Source organism: Lagenorhynchus albirostris, chromosome X (assembly GCF_949774975.1).
Source record: "Lagenorhynchus albirostris chromosome X, mLagAlb1.1, whole genome shotgun sequence".
In the NCBI taxonomy this organism is placed as follows: domain Eukaryota; kingdom Metazoa; phylum Chordata; class Mammalia; order Artiodactyla; family Delphinidae; genus Lagenorhynchus; species Lagenorhynchus albirostris.
Genome location: NC_083116.1, coordinates 16093592 through 16109771, shown reverse-complemented (window position 1 = coordinate 16109771; position 16180 = coordinate 16093592). Strand labels below are relative to the sequence as shown.

General features: G+C 39.6%; 1 protein-coding gene across 5 annotated transcripts in view; it reads right to left on the bottom strand.

The window, feature by feature from the left end:
* Window positions 1-1524: 1524 nt before the first annotated feature.
* Window positions 1525-16180, bottom strand: part of PABIR2 (PABIR family member 2) — an 80508-nt gene continuing 65852 nt past the window's right edge. For 3 of the 5 annotated variants that reach the window (XM_060137965.1, XM_060137969.1, XM_060137974.1), the window contains one exon: window positions 1525-2180. In XM_060137965.1, coding sequence (XP_059993948.1) covers window positions 2120-2180 — 61 coding nt within the window. In that variant the 3' untranslated portion in view covers window positions 1525-2119. The remainder of the gene's footprint in view (window positions 2181-16180) is intronic. The other 2 variants (XM_060137975.1, XR_009538496.1) reach the window with 2 other exon arrangements.

The following is a 16180-nucleotide window of genomic DNA, read 5'->3' as shown; positions in this document are numbered from 1 at the left end:
GAGTTAAAGATCTAAATGTTAAAAGCAGAATTTCATAACATTTTGATGCAAATATAGAATATCTTTATGGTCTAAGAGTAAGGAAGAATCATTAATCACACCCAAAAACCTCAAAAAGTTTAAAAGAAAAGATGGATAAGTGAGGCTGCGTTAAATATGAAAATGTCTATAGAAAAAAACAACACTATAAAGTGAAAACAAGCCACATAGTGGGAGGAGATATTTGGCATGCAAAAATTGAAAAAGAAACAGCATCTAAAAGACATAAAACAAATCAATTTTTAAAAGGCAACCAGCCCAAAAGAAAAACGGGCAAAGATTACAAACAGGCAATAGACCCAAGAAACTAGAGTGATCTATAAATATATGAAAAGATGCTCAACCTCACTAGTATTCATGGAAATTAAGAAAAAGGAGACATGATTTTTACTTGTCGGATTGGCAAAAATTAAAACTCAAGAAATGTCAATGGTATGGTGTCGTGGGACCACATAGACTGGTGTCTGTTATTTGGTACAGACACTGTGGAAAGTAACCTGCCAAGACCCAGAAAAACTAAAAGTGTGTGTACTCTTTAACTCGGCAATCCCACTCTACTATCTAAAAGGTACATACTCTGGAGAATTTGCCACCTAGTGTACAAAGACACATGGACACCTGTGTTCACTGCAAGTTGTTTTTAATAGTAAAAAAAAAAAGGAAACAACATAAATATCCATCAACTGGAGAATGAATAAATGAAATGTGTCATGGTTGTACTATAGGTTACGGTTCAGCAGTGAAAACAAACTAGATCATTATGCACCCACATGGATTGATCTCAAGAACATAATGCTGAATTTTCAAAGTACGTACAAAACCATATAGTGTATTATTTACGTCCTGGAAGAAAATGTTATCAAATTAAGGGAAATGGATGGACTAGAAGTGGGAGATTAAGGGAACTTCAACTTCTCCTGTAGTTTATTTTAAAAAATAAGCTATTTTAAAAATCTGTTCTATTAAACTATTCTATTTTTTTAATGGAAGACAAAGTAAATATAGTACTGTATTTCCACTCTGCGTGGCAAGTACACAAGTGTTTGCTATATTCCTCTCTATACTGTCCTGCATTTTTAAAGTTCTCAAGATAAATGAAAGATGTGGTGTCAGATGGTTCTGATAAATACTCAGTTTGAGGAACCACCCTATTAAGGACCTAGTAACTTTATACGTTAACCTTCCCAGGGACATTTTCACTTTTAAAGAAGGCTGCAGTGTTTAATCCAAAGGCAGAGGCACTGTGGTGTTTGCTGTCACTTCTGAATTGTGGGTTACTAAGTTTTGCAGGCAAAACTTCAAAGGGTATGATTTTCCTCCTATGTGCTAGTCCTGCAATTTGGATGAGTTGCCACCACTTTGACAGAATGATAGGTTTCCCTTAAGTTGGACAGCTCAGAGAGAGGGAACAGAGCACATTTCCCCACTTAATTATGCTTTCACTCTTTATCAATAAACCTGCATTTAAAACAACTCCACAGAAAATAAAATTTAGAGCAGGATTTATTGAAACACAGACACCTAGGTGCAAATAAATCCCGTCAACTTTTATTAAGCATTTGTTCTGTCTTGTTCACCAACCTTGAGTAGATTGAACACAATTTAAAGATTTCTTGGCTTGTCTGCAGAGTATCAAGACCTGTCCGTGGCTCTGAGACGCCTACTCCCTTCACCCCAATCAACTCAACCAGTTGTTTAAACTGCTCGAATCTTTCTTCAGCCACAGTTTTGAAGTGAGAGTCTTTTTATTGCTTTGGGCATGTTCCTTCTCCTCGCCAGTGCTCAGAATTTTAACTATGTAACTATTCAATTTCTCTCTGTGTCCTTACATGGGGGAGAAACGGGGATTTCTGTTCCACACAGCTTGGCAAAGGCTAGCAGGGAGTGAGAGATTACAGCCAGATGTACATCTGCATGTCAGCAGCAAGAAGGTCTGGGATGGTGCTTTTTCAATCAGAAGGGAGTCATTTTCCCCCTCAAAGGAGAGGGCCTCCTCCCTCTTATCAGATATTTGGCTGCTAGCTGCTCACTGATTAATTACTGAGGTTGCATCTCCACACAACTGGTCTTCTTAACAATTCTAGCAGGCTTCCAGTTCATTCCTGAATGTGCTTCTTATTTTTTTAAAGTATCCTCCTTTCCTAAAGCATACATTTGAAAAAAAAGAAAAGAAAAACAGTTAAAAGAACAAAGCATAGATTTTAAACAAATAAAGTAATTCTACCACAATTTCTAATATTAGAAAATCAAGCACCAGTGGGAGAGTAGTTTCAGGGGCAGGGAAACATTTTGGGTACCCTTCAAATCAGAACACCAAGCCAATCACTTATTCTATTTGCATGTGAGGTATTATTCCATCTATCTTTTGGTTAATTCCAGAAATCCAGTTTATATTGGAAAGGTAAGGCAACACAGGCATCCCTTTTCTGTACCCCCGCAGCCTGCCACACGCCCAGTAGAGATAGCATATCAAGTTCATTATTAGTAAGTTCCTTTTCTAGTTTGACTCTTTACTGGGAATTTCCATCTGTTTTCCAAGACAGATATATGAGGTGCACAATACAATCACTCCATGAAACCTAGCCTGGAAACTGCCTCTTGGGTCACATTCTCATTTCTAAGGCGCTCAACATGCAATGCAGCCAGTATTAGGAGCAGTTGATTGTGAGAAGTATAATTATGGCTTCTCCAAGACAGGCTAAAGTCACAAGTATGGGCTGACAGTCCCTACGTTAACTAAGATCCCATCTCTGTATCTGGGGAAAGACTGGAGCTTGATAAATGAGCAGTAGCTCTGTGATGTCAACGACAATTAGCTCTGCAAAATTTGGGAGCAATCCAGTCGAAAATGTGTTTATTCAAGCTCTGAAAAGCTGCACCTACCCATCGGAACTCCCCAGGTTCATCTCTCTCTACTCCCCCACGTAACACACACCTTGTGGGCCACTCCAACAATTCTAAACTGTGATACAACTGACAGATGATGTTCATAAGCGTGACACACTCCTGTGGGTGAACTCGGGGAATATATGATTCTCGGCATGCTGGCTGGTAATTAGACCCTTTTCTCTACCTCTCATTTTAAAACATACTGAAATGAAAGCAAGTGAGAAGTGACCCTGCTATTATAAGGAGAACCTTGAATCCATTCCAACTTATAACTAAAGTAAATTTTGGTACGTTCACTATTATCAGTAACAAATTATTGATGTCACACTTTACAGCCAATCATGACACATCAACTGTGGTTGACAGTGGCTATCCTTATCATATCGGTGACTGCCACGCTCTCTCATGTCTCTGCAGATGCTTTTCCCTCTGCTGTAAAAGGTCCTAAACCCCACATGGTAAATCCACAAAACAAGTTTGTTGATTGACTGAAGGAATGAATGAATGAAGTGCTTGCAACCTCAGATAAGCCTCCCACTGCGTTTATAATGTTCACACATTGGGCCGCAGCCATGCATCAATGAAAAATAATATTCTGTTACAAATAGGAAAGTCAACTGTGATTATGGGCAATTTTCTTAACCAGAAAGCATTGAGTAGTAAGATGCTTTGCAGCTGTACATTTTTATTAAGGGCTGTTTAAATAAACATAAAACATGTTTGCCAGGAGAGGGTAAAAAGACAGATGCAAATTTCAGTCAGAAAATAGGTACATTCATTATTTCTTGCATTTGCCTTAAAATGTGCCCCTAAAACAGCAATTATCCTTGGATGTCATTTTTGAACAGTGACAGGGACCAGAAAGAGTGACTTAATTTGGGCAGGAGTTTGCTGGGACATAATATGGCTACTGTGCCTGGAGTCTTCCTTGGTCATAAAAGCAGTAAGGAAGTATGACATAACGGTGTGATGGTGAATCACAGCCCAAGCCATTTTGGTTGGCAGAATTTGAAAGACAAACATTACTTCAGGAGCAGAGAAGACGTGCCTAATTCCCTCCGTGCCTGGGCTGGGATCTCTTCAGCTTGTGCCGGTCCTGGACTTAGGTGTGTCCACATGGACAGGGGCCATGGGCGCAGGGGCCGGTATGGTCCAGCCAGGAGGTAGGTCTGCTAGGGATGTGAGGACTGGAAGGCCTGCCTCCAGATCCTCCCCTCCAGGGAAACCAGGCAGCCCAACTGAAGGAGAAGGGCATCCTTATGGTGCCCTGTGGAGCTGGAGGGAGCGGGATTGCAGGAAGAGGAGAGGCTGGTCCCAGCCACTCTGCCTTGGAAATGATGGGCAGTTGAGCTGATTGCATTCGTGAATCTCTGCCATTTTTACCTCAGGCCAGCCCAAGGCACCTCCTCCTTCCCTTCTAAGGTCTCCCCTTCTGGTTGCAGCTGTGGTCCAAAGGGGCTTTGGTGCTCACCATAGATGACCATAGCCTTGGGATGGAGCCTTCTTTCCTAGTTTGCTGCATTTTCAGAGCTCAGAAACCTCTATTCTCTTGTATCTTTTGTTTTACACTGACAGCCCCAGGCCATCGTCCTCTCCTACTTCTGTTTTCTCTGTCTCTGCCCCTTTATGGAAATCAGCCGCCCTCTCATAGTAGGGTAGAACATAGTAGAATCCCAGGAAGGCTTTCACTGGAGCACTCATCTATTTACCAGGGCTCTTCCCCGCTCTCATTCCTCACGCATACACCCATAACCCCATCAATTCTCCAACTTTAATTTCAAAACAAATTGTGGTAACAGAACCCTAACATAAAGTTTACCATTTTAAGTGTACAGTTCAGTGGCATCATGTACATTCACATTGTTGTGCAACCATCCATCTCCAGAACTCTTTTCATCTTCCAGACCGAAACTCTTTACACATTAAACAACTTCCCTTCTCCCCCTACCTCAAGTCCCTAGCAACTACCATCCTACTTTCTGTTTCAGTGAATTTGATTACTGCAGGTCCCTCCTGTAAGTGGAATCATACAGTATTTGTCTTTTTGTGACTGGCTCATTTCACTTAGCATAATGTTTTCAAGGTCCATCCATGTTCTAGCGTGTGTCAGAATTTCCTTCCTTTTTAAGGCTAAGTAGTGTTCTATTGTATGTGTATACTATTGATACATTTTGTTTATCCACTCATCCGTCAATGAACACTTGGGTTGTTTCCACCCTTCCAAACATTCCTCTGAACTGTGGAAACACTAGGAATGAACATCAAAAGTGCTGAAGCTTTCAGATGTCCCATCCTCTGTTCTCCGGAATCCTCATCTTGATCATCACAGCCCTCTCCTATTGATCATGCAGATGGGTTGCTAAGTGCCTGACAGACTTTATCATGTTCAATATCCACAACGATGAAGTGAGTTGCTCCCATTTTAGAGGGTGATTCTGAGACTAAGAGAAGCTAAGCTAAGCTAAGCTAGCAACTTGGCTCAGGTCAAAGAGTTAATAAGTAGCAGAGCTAGGATCTGAAAGCCCCACTCAGAACCGCCCCCTCTGGTGCTTACTCAAGGCCCAGGGGCCCTCTGCCACCAGTTGCTACTCCCTTCTGTTTGGTTTGGGGTCGTGTTGTTGTTGTTTTTTTTTTCCCCCAGAGAGTTTTTCTTTCTTTTTTTTTTAATTGAAGTATAGTTGATTTACAATGTTTTGTTAGTTTCTGGTGTACAGCAGTGTTATACACATATATGTGTGTGTGTGTACGTATATTTTCTTTCTCATATTCTTTTCCATCATGGTCTATTAAAGGATTATTGAATATAGTTCCCTGCGCTATCCAGTAGGACCTTGTTGTTTGCCTGTTTTATATATGGTAGTTTGTATCTGCTAATCCCAAACTCCTAATTTATTGTGTTGATTTTTGAGAGAAGTAGAGCTGATTCTACGCACTAACAGACCATTGACCACATGTGCCTGGAAGGGCCTTCTGAGTCCTCAAATCCTGACCACCACCGCTACCACCCTATCTGTCTCTCTCTGTCTCGGCACGTGCACACACACAGTTCTGAAATCATTCTGATGTGGGGCTGCCAAGACTTCTCTGTTGCTGTTTAAACCAGTCAGCGAGCTTTATGGAGATGCCAGGATTTAGAAGACTGGCCTGGAAGACTCGGGACTCGATTCATGTTCTTGGACCTACAACTCTTCCACAAGCTATTTGTTTCATTTCTTCTCCTGAGGCGCTCTGTCCTTATCTACCTTGAATGGATTAAGTAAAGAGGTGCCCAGCATTTTTAAATGCTAGAAGAATTAGGCTTGAGGCTGTTGGCAGGTGCTTACCTGTTAGTGTAGGTATGTCTTAGATACCTGAGTGACACCAGGCTCCTCTAAGGAGAAAAAGGCCCCAGGGATTTTGTGGCTGAGACTGGGATACGTGTGTGGGGAGGGGGTACCCCATGGGGGTGAGAAAAGGCCCAGTGGGGTAGGAGTGTTGCAACCATCAAACACGAACTCCACTGCCTCACTTTTGCCAGCAGCTGACACAGTCCACGCTCTCTCTGACACTACCACAAGGACTGGCCAGAGTGGCTGTGCACATGCCGGGACCCTGGGCAGCAGCAGGCCCAGCTGGGTAAACAGAAGTGCAGGAGCAAAACAAGTCAATAAATCATGGCCTGGCTGTAGCCTACCCTAGTCCCCTCCTCCCCCTTCCTTTTCAGCTCACCCGGGTCTCCATATGAAGCACATGGGCCCTGGTGTCCTTTGATCTATCTCCTTTCCCTTTACAAGGGAGAAATGTATCTATAGGAGGGGTGAGCTCAGCCCCACCTGTGACCCGCTGCCAGAGTTCCTTGCAAGGAGCCACAAGCATCACACATTCAGCTGCTAAGAGCAAAAAAGGGTGAGCAGACATGGAAACATAAGGTTGGCCTACGGTTAGGGGGCCCTGGGTGGTTGACCTTCACAGAGTTATGGAGACTAATGGGGCATGTTCTCCACTTCAAGCACCGGCACGTGGGCCACAGCCTGCCTACACTAAGCCCATAGGATGCTGCTAAGGACCCGAGCTGAGCTCAAACTCTACCTTCCTTTGCCTCACAGCTTGAGGCTTTTATACGCTGCCCGTGCTCGAGTTTGGAGCGCTCACCTTTTTGAGATCCCTCATCCTGCTAGCAAATAGATATACCCTCCATTGTATGTCATTGAACCCCAGAAGACTTCTTCCTTCTGGAGGCCCACAGTGTCATGATCCGCTGGATGACCTTCTGACTGCTGTATCTCTAGTGCCTAAAATAGTGCTAACACATAATTGGTGCTGATTAAATACTTGTTGAGTGAATGAATGAATTGACATAGTGTAATGGTTAAGAGGTAGTCTCTGGAGTCAGACAGACCAGAATTCCAGCCCAGCTTCTCCAGTATGACCTTGGGAAAGATAACATACCCTCCCTTGGCCTTGGTTTCCTTGTCTGTAAGATAGTAACAGTATTGTAACAAGACTATTCACTACTATTATTATTTTGTATACCAACTGCAGGCAATTGGTCCAGATTACCAGGGGTGCTGAATTGAAGGTTCTATGGTCTCATCCTGATTCGATAGAAGAGAGTGCTCTAAAGCCTGCTATGGTGAAGATGAGGGAAGTGAGAGCTTACTTGCAGGAAATTTGCCTTCTCTGGTTTGGCTGGCCAAGCCCCAGCTATCTGGAGTAGTCTTCAGGGAGAAGTATATTACATACATACGACAGGTAGCTTTTATCAACCGTGCAGGAAAAACATTTATGCCTTCAGTGGGGGCTCTCCCCCAGAGTGAGGGCAAGGGATGAGGGTAGGTCTGCCTACTAAAATTCTGAAATCATTCAAATAGCTCATTACTTGCCCAAGAGCTGGAAATAGCATTCAGACTCTTCATCAAAGAGCTCCCTATTCGGAGTCCGCCATCAACAGAGAAGCAGACCCTCAATGGGAAGTCATTTCCCTATTCCTGAGTGGACTCTTCGGCTCTATAAGCAGAATGGCTGCCTTACCATGTGCTTGAGTTTGTCAAATGTCACACACTATATTTCAAACATGTGAGTTGACATCATGTGAGCAATATTGCACTCATTTCCAACCCTATTTGAACTTCAAAGGAGATGTCAGCCTCATTGGCCCCACCTAAATGTGTGGTACTTTTGATCAACTGGTACCTGATGGCCAAGAAGACTTAGAGGCCCACGTGTAATTAGAAAGGGAATTTTTGACTAAAGGTAAATGAACCCAAGTCTTGGAAAGTTTGAGTTCAGCTGGAAACACAAAGCACATGAGGTCAGAGTAAGTCTTAAATTCTCTATCTGAAAACACTCAAATGACATCAACTTGAGTCTGGGAGTATCCTTGGGGTCTGGAGAAGTGTAAGCCAGGAAGCCTCCCTGGAGAAAAAAATCTTCCCCACCTCCAAGTCTCTCCAGGGACTTTTAGCTCTCAACAAAGCTGTAGGGTGGGCTGGGCTATGAGGGGCACTGTAAGGGTGGGAGTAAACTTTTACTCCCACTCCCTGAGCCTGCTTCACCAAATGATGAACTTGCCTGTGTGCATTACTTGAAAATTACATAAACAGCACCGTGATCTCCAGAAATACCTCCTTGTTGGCCTCCAGCAAGTCCCCTTTTTTACAACTTTGGGGCTTGACATTCCTCATGCTCAGGGAATTTGGACAGACTTTAGGGAGACCTTAGCAAACAAGAACATGTGGTTCAAGCAAATGGATGCCATCTGGCCAGTTAGCAAGGGTTATAGGCAAGGGACACCCAAAAGGGAAGCAGTTTTGAGAGTAGTCTGAGGGCGAAGGCCCCAGCTGAGGAGAAGAGACCTCAGAGATATTGTCCTGGGATCTGGTTACTTGAGGCAACTTGGGGCTGAGCACAGCAACAGAAAGGGGAGACTAGAGGGCAAGGAAGATAAATGGAAAGGCTTTCTTCCAAAGTCCTCCTTCTCCATCAGACAGAAGAGAGACAAAGCTGAAAAAATGCTCTCTTCCTTTCCTCTGCCCACCTCCCTCTCTTGCCAAATGAAGGGGGTACAAAGGGGCCTGTGAATAATTGTGTTTTACAGAAAGGCTAGGCCCCCTTTTTTACTGATAAAGAATTTGAATTAGTCATTCTCTAAATAGAAAGGATTTCACCCAAGTTATTTGCACTTCACACCTGGGCAAAAACTGCAGACAATATTCCTTACGAATATAGATAAAAAAAAACCCTCAACAAAATTCAGAACAGGTAGATCCATAGAGACAGAAATTACATAAGTGGTTGACAAGGGCTAGGGAGAGGGGAGAATGAGGAGTGACTGCTTAATGTGTATGGGGTTTCCTTTTGAGGTGATGAAAATGCTCTGAAACTAAATAGTGATGATGACTGCACAATACTGTGAATGTACTAAACGCCAGTGAGTTGGACACTTTGAAATGGTTGAAATGGTGAATTTTATGTAAAGGTGTGTTTTACCACAATAATGAAAAATCCTTAACAAAATACCAGCAATTATTGGTATATGAATTACACGAATTCAACAACATATAAAAAGGATTACATACAATGACCATGTGGGATTTTTCCCATGAATTCAAGGTTGGTTCAAAATATGAAAATCAATCAATGTAATACACCATATTAATAGAACAAAGGACAAAGCCCACATATTCATCTCAGTAGATGCAGGACAAGCATTTCACACAATCCAATGTCCTTTCATGATAAAAACATTCATAAAACTAGAAATAGAAAGTAATTTCCTCAATCTGACAAAGAACATCTATGAAAAACCCACAGCTAACATCAGATTTAATGGTGTAAAACTGAAAGTCTTCTCCCTAAGATCAGGAACAAGACAAGGATATCTACTCTTACCACTTCTATTCAACATTGTACTAGAGATTCTAGTCAGGCCAGTTAGGCAAGAGAAAGAAATAAACGGAATACATATTGGAAAGGAAGAAGTAAAAATATCCCTATTCACAGATAATATAATTTTGTACGCAGAAAATCCTAAAGAATCTACCAAAAAAAACATATTAGAGCTAGTAACATGTTCAACAAGGTTGCAGGATACAAGATCAATATACAAAAATCAATTGTACTACTATACACTAACAATAGACAAATTGAAAATCAAACAACAATTCCATTTGCAATAAAAAAATAATTAGGAATAAATTTAACAAAGGAAGTGTAAGAGTTGTGTACTGAAAACTATAAAACATCACTGAATGAAATAAAAGAAGCAATAAATAAATGAAAAGACATTCCTTGTTCATGGATTAGAAGACATAATATTGTTACAATGGCAATACCCCCAAAAACAATCTACAGATTCAGTGAAATCCCTAAAAAGAGTCCCAGCTGGCTTTTCTTGCAGAAATTGACATGATGATCCTAAAATTCATATGGAAATGGCAAGAGACCCAGAGCTAAAACTATAAAAACTAAAAGTCTTAGAAGAAAACATAGTTATAAATCTTCATGACCTTGAATTAGGTAATGGATCTCTAAATAGGACACCAAAAGCACAAGTGACAAAAGAAAAAAAAAGAGATACACAAAATTTTCGTGGACTACACGAAAATTTAAAACTTTTGTACTGCAAATTATACCATTCAGAAAGTGAAAAGACAACATGCAGAATGGGAGAAAATATTTGCAAATCATATATTTGATAAGGGACTTGTATCTAGAATATATATAGACCTCTTACAACTTAATAATAAAAGGACATATAAGCCAATTAAAAGTGGGCAAAGATCTGAATAGACATATTTCTCTAAAGAGGATATACAAATGGCCAATAAGTCCATGAAAAATGCTCAAAATCATTTAGCCATCAAGGAAATCCAAATCAAAACCATGAAGAGATACCACTTTACACCCACTAGGATGACTATAATCAAAAAGACAGATTTTGCCAACAAGTATTGGCAAGGATGTGGAGAAATTGGAACGCTCATACGCTCCTGGTGGGAATGGAAAATGGTGCAGCCACTTTGGAAAACAGTCTGGCACTTCCTTAAAAGGTTAAACATAGAGTTATCATAAGACCCCAAAATTCCACTCCTAGGTATACATACCCAAGAGAAATGAAAACATATGTCCACCCAAAAACTTGCATACAAATGTTCATAACAGCACTATTCACAATGACCAAAAGTGGAAACAACTCAAATGTTCATCAACTGATGAATGGATAAAGAAAATGAGGTACATCCATACTATGGAATAGTATTCAGCCATAAAAACAATGAACCTTGAAAACACTGAGAAAAAGCGGAAAAAAAAGACCCCCCAAAAGACCACATATTACACTATTGCATTTATATGAAATGCCCAGAATAGGAAAATCCATAGAAACAGAAAGATTAGTGGTTGCCAAGGGCTGGGGGGAAGGGAAAATGGGAAGTGACTGCTGATGTGTAAGGAATTTCTTTTTGGTGTGATGAAACTCTTCTGGAATTGGATAGTGGTAATAGTTGCGCCATGTTTAAAATATACTAAAACCACTGAATTTTATAGTTTAAAAGGGTGCATTTTATGTACGTGAATTATATTGCAATAAAAAATGGAAAAAAGTTGTTTTTGCTGGGAGATCACTCTGATATTTGGTATGGAACTCAAAGGAACTCATAGAATTATACGACAGTGTTATAATAAAATTTTTCAAGTCTCATCTTATTTATATGAACAAGATTTCTCAGTCCTTATGTATATAAAGAAAATTAGAAATAGAATTGATGCTGAATAACTGTCTCTTTCTAGCAATATAGTAATATTTGTCCATGGATACCTGAAAAAAAGTCCCATCCATTTCACTGAGATGCATTTAAATAAAAATATGCTTTTTGGGCTTCCCTGCTGGCGCAGTGGTTAAGAATCCACCTGCCAATGCAGAGGACACGGGTTCAAGCCCTGGTCTGGGAGGATCCCACATGTCACGGAGCAACTAAGCCCGTGCGCTACAACTACTGAGCCTGCACTCTAGAGCCCATGAGCCACAACTACTGAGCCCACGAGCCTAGAGCCTGTGCTCCGCAGCAAGAGAAGCCACCACAATGAGAAGCCTGTACACTGCAACAAAGAGTAGCCCCCGCTTGCCGTAACTAGAGAAAGCCCGCGCACAGCAACAAAGACTCAGTGCATCCAAAAATAAAAATTAAAAAAAAATGCTTTTTGTAACTGTAATTATTTTCAAAACCTTTTAATATATTTATTTTGTTTTGATCATTTATGTACAGTAGTTATAATAATTTTAGTAGTGTTTTATGGATACAGGAAGTAAAAATTAATTTCACTTTATAAGTATATTTTTGTTACAGAGAAGTCTGATGTGGAAGCATTATATTTCACATATAAAAATGTATTACCTTAAGATAAAATTCTCTGAGGGAATTGAACTAAAAATACAGATTCAAGGAATAAAATGTTAAATGTTTAAAATATTTATATGTTTTAAAATAAAATGATGGTGGGTAAAAATCACTTCAGTATTTGGTATTTAGAATACATTTAAAAGAGTGAAGTAACAGTATTATTTAAAATGCTGATATTTATTATAGATTGGAAATAACATGTTTGCAATTATTTACACTTATGATTTTAAAATTGTGTGATAAAAATGTGCAAGGGGACACTGTTATTAAAGGCCAGGAAACACTGAGAATGGCACAAATCATTTATGTGGTATTCTTGTCGAAAATATATAACCTCGATCTAATCATGAGGAAAAAATCAGACAACCCCAAATCGAGGGGCGTTCTACAAAGTAGCTGGCCAGTATCTTAAAAAGCATCAAAGTCATGAAAGACAGAACTGTTACAGATTGGAGGAGACTAAGGAGACATGACTTCTGAATGCTATGTGGGATCCTGAAACAGAAAAAAAATCAGTGGAAAGACTGGGGAAATCAGAACAAACTCTGATGTTTAGTGTAATGGACTGAATGTCTGTGTCCCCCCTCCCCCAAATTCATATGTTGAAATCCTAATCCTCAATATGATGGTATTTGGAGGTGGGGCCTTTGGGAGGTGATTAGGTCATGGGGGTGGAGCCCTCATGAATGGGATTAGTGCCCTTATAAAAGAGTTCCCAGAGAGCTCCCTTGCCCCTTCCACCATGGGAGGACACAGAGAGAAGATGGCAGTTTGCAACCCAGAGGAGGACTCACCAGAACCTAACCATGCGGGCACCCATTTATCAGGTCTCCAGCCTCCAGAACTGTGAAAAATAAATTTCTGTTGTTTATAAGCCACCCAGTCTACAGTACTTTATTACAGCAACCTGAGTGGACTAAAACATTTAGTTAGTATTATTGTACCAAAGTTAATTTCCTGGTTTTGATCACTGTATTATGGTTAAGTCAGTTGACATTAAGGAAAACTGGATGAAGGGTACATGGGAACTCTCTGTACTATTTTTTTTGTCAATTTTCATGTAAATCTAAAATTACTTCGAAATAAAAATTTAAAAATCTCAGGGGATTCTCAGGCAAAAGCGTTTGAAGATTATTGAGTTACATGAGTCACAGTGTCCATAAGATAAAAGCAAACCAGCGTAGCTTTTCCTGGTTCTGAGACCTGAGGGAAACTTCTCCCCCAGTGCCCTCACCACGCACTGATATGATAAGGTCCTCAGCATCCTCTTGCAGGAAACTGTGACAAGTCAGCCTCATTTTTCTTTCTGTAGGACTGCATTGTGTACTGAAAGGATACGTACATCCTTCTCAAGTGCATGTGCTCAATTTATTTTCTTTTCAAAAAAGTGTTTTTCCTGATTACAAAAGCAATATAAACTTCTAATAGAAATTTTAGAAAGCAAAGATAACTACAAAGAAGAAAATTAAAATGCCTACAATTGCACACCATGATGAGTATGTTGGGCTATTTCCTCTTTGTCTTTTTCCATGCATGTATACACAATTTGTTGTTTTCTTAAAAAAATTAAAATACTGATCATCCTGTTGTTATTGTAAACTACTTTTGTTTATGATTACAATATAAGACCATCTCTCCAAATCATGATATATTTTTTCTAACATTATTTATTTATGTGTGTATGTATGTATGTATTAAAGGTTATACACCACTTAGAGTTATCATGAAATATTTGCTATATTTCCCATGTTGTACAATATATCCTTGTAGCTTATTTTATACATAATAGTGTGTACCTCTTAATCCTCTACCCCTATATTGCTCTGTCTCCCTTCGCTCTCCCCACTGGTAACCACTAGTTTGTTCTCTATATCTATGAGTCTGTTTCTGTTTTGTTATATACATTCCTTTGTTTTATATTTTAGAGTCCATATATAAGTTATATCATACAGTATTTGTCTTTCTCTGTCTGACATTTCACTTAGCATCATGCCCTCCAAGATCATCCACGTTGCTGCAAATGGCATTATTTCATTCTTTTTCATGGCTGAGTAGTATTCCATTGTATGTATATGTGTGTATATATATATATATATATATATATATATATATATATATATATATATATATATATACCACATCTTCTTTATCCAGTCATCTGTTGATGGACACTTAGGTTGCTTCCATATCTTGGCAATTGTAAATAATGCTGCTATGAACACTCAGATGCGTGAATCTCTTCCAAGTAGTAGTGTTTTTGTTTTTTTCAGATATATACCCAGGAGTTGAATTGCTGGGTCATATGGTAGTTCTATTTTCAGTATTTGAGAAAACTCCATACTATTTTCCACAGTGGCTGCACCAATTTACATTCCCACCAACAATATATGGGGGTTCCAGTTTCTCCACATCCTCGCCAACATTTGTTATTTGTGGTCTTTTTGATGACAGCCATTCTGACAGGTGTGAGGTGATATCTCATTGTGTTTTTAATTTGCATTTCCCTGATGATTAGCGATGTTGAGCATCTTTTTATGTGCCTGTTGGCCATCTGCATTTCCTGGAAAAATGTAAATGTCTATTCAGTTCTTCTGCCCATTTTTTAATTGGGTTATTTTTTTGATGTTGAGTTGTATCAACTGTTTATATATGTTGTCTCCAACATCATTTAAAATCATGAGATAAAATTCTGTTGTGTGGATGGTCCAAAATTGATGTTACTGGTCCCCCATTACTGGACCATGTGCTTGTCAACCATACAAAGGTAGGGACTCTGTCCCTGACAGAGTCTCTGCACTCGGGGTAGACACTTAGACCAGGACAGGTGGACCAACACATGATTTATGGCTATTAAATGCAAAAGAAGATGGGGTTTCTGCTTTACCAAAACATAAGCAGGCCTCAGAATATTGCTGTTTCTAGTGGATGGTGGTGGGCTGTGTATTATCTCCTTGCACTTCTGTTTAGAAAAAAGTTTTCAAGTATATCTCCAAATACCATGTATAATATGTGTAAAATATGTATAATTTTAATATATTTAGTTATATATTTTATCAATGCATTTATATATAATATAATGCATTTATATATATTTATCAATGCATTATATATTTTATCAATGCATTTATACTTTGTAAATATATTTCTAGCTTACAAATTATATTAATGTACTATAAACTAATATAATAATTAAGGACATTCTATAGCCTATACAAAAATAGAAAATTATTTATAAATTATGGGTATATTAATAATTTGTAAATTATAAACTAAGCTTAGTGTGTATGTTCTACATCATAAAGCATACATAGAAAATAGAAATTTAGGGAATTTCCTGGTGGTCCAGTGGTTAAACTTCACGCTTCCAACGCAGCGGGTGTGAGTTCGATCCCTGGTTGGGGAACTAAGATCCCACATGCTGCACTAAGACCCCACAGGCTGGTGCGGCCGAAAAAAAAAAAAGAAAAAAAATAGAAATTTAAAAGTGATTAAAAAACAGACAATGGAATTAGAAGTTCTAACATTTTCTTCCCACACCTCAATGTGCATACCCTACTCTGGAGATCAGTGAACGGGGAGATCTTCAACTTAATCCATTTCTTTGGAAAGAGAGGCAGCAAGTCACTTTTCATAACACCTTCAAATAGCTTCTGACAGAGTCTGCAGTCAGGCAGTCCATCTCAAACCCTCTTGGACCCCTCCAGGCATTTCAGATTGACTCCTGCAGAGGTCTGCTGATCTTGGTGCCACATGGCTCTTGGTTACATGGCTGGTGTGTTGTCTATTGACTTTAGATTGTTGGAGCTGGTAGGCAAGAGGCGGGTCATTAATCAGTCCAGCACTTAGCATGCTGTTAGCTTTCATTGTTACAG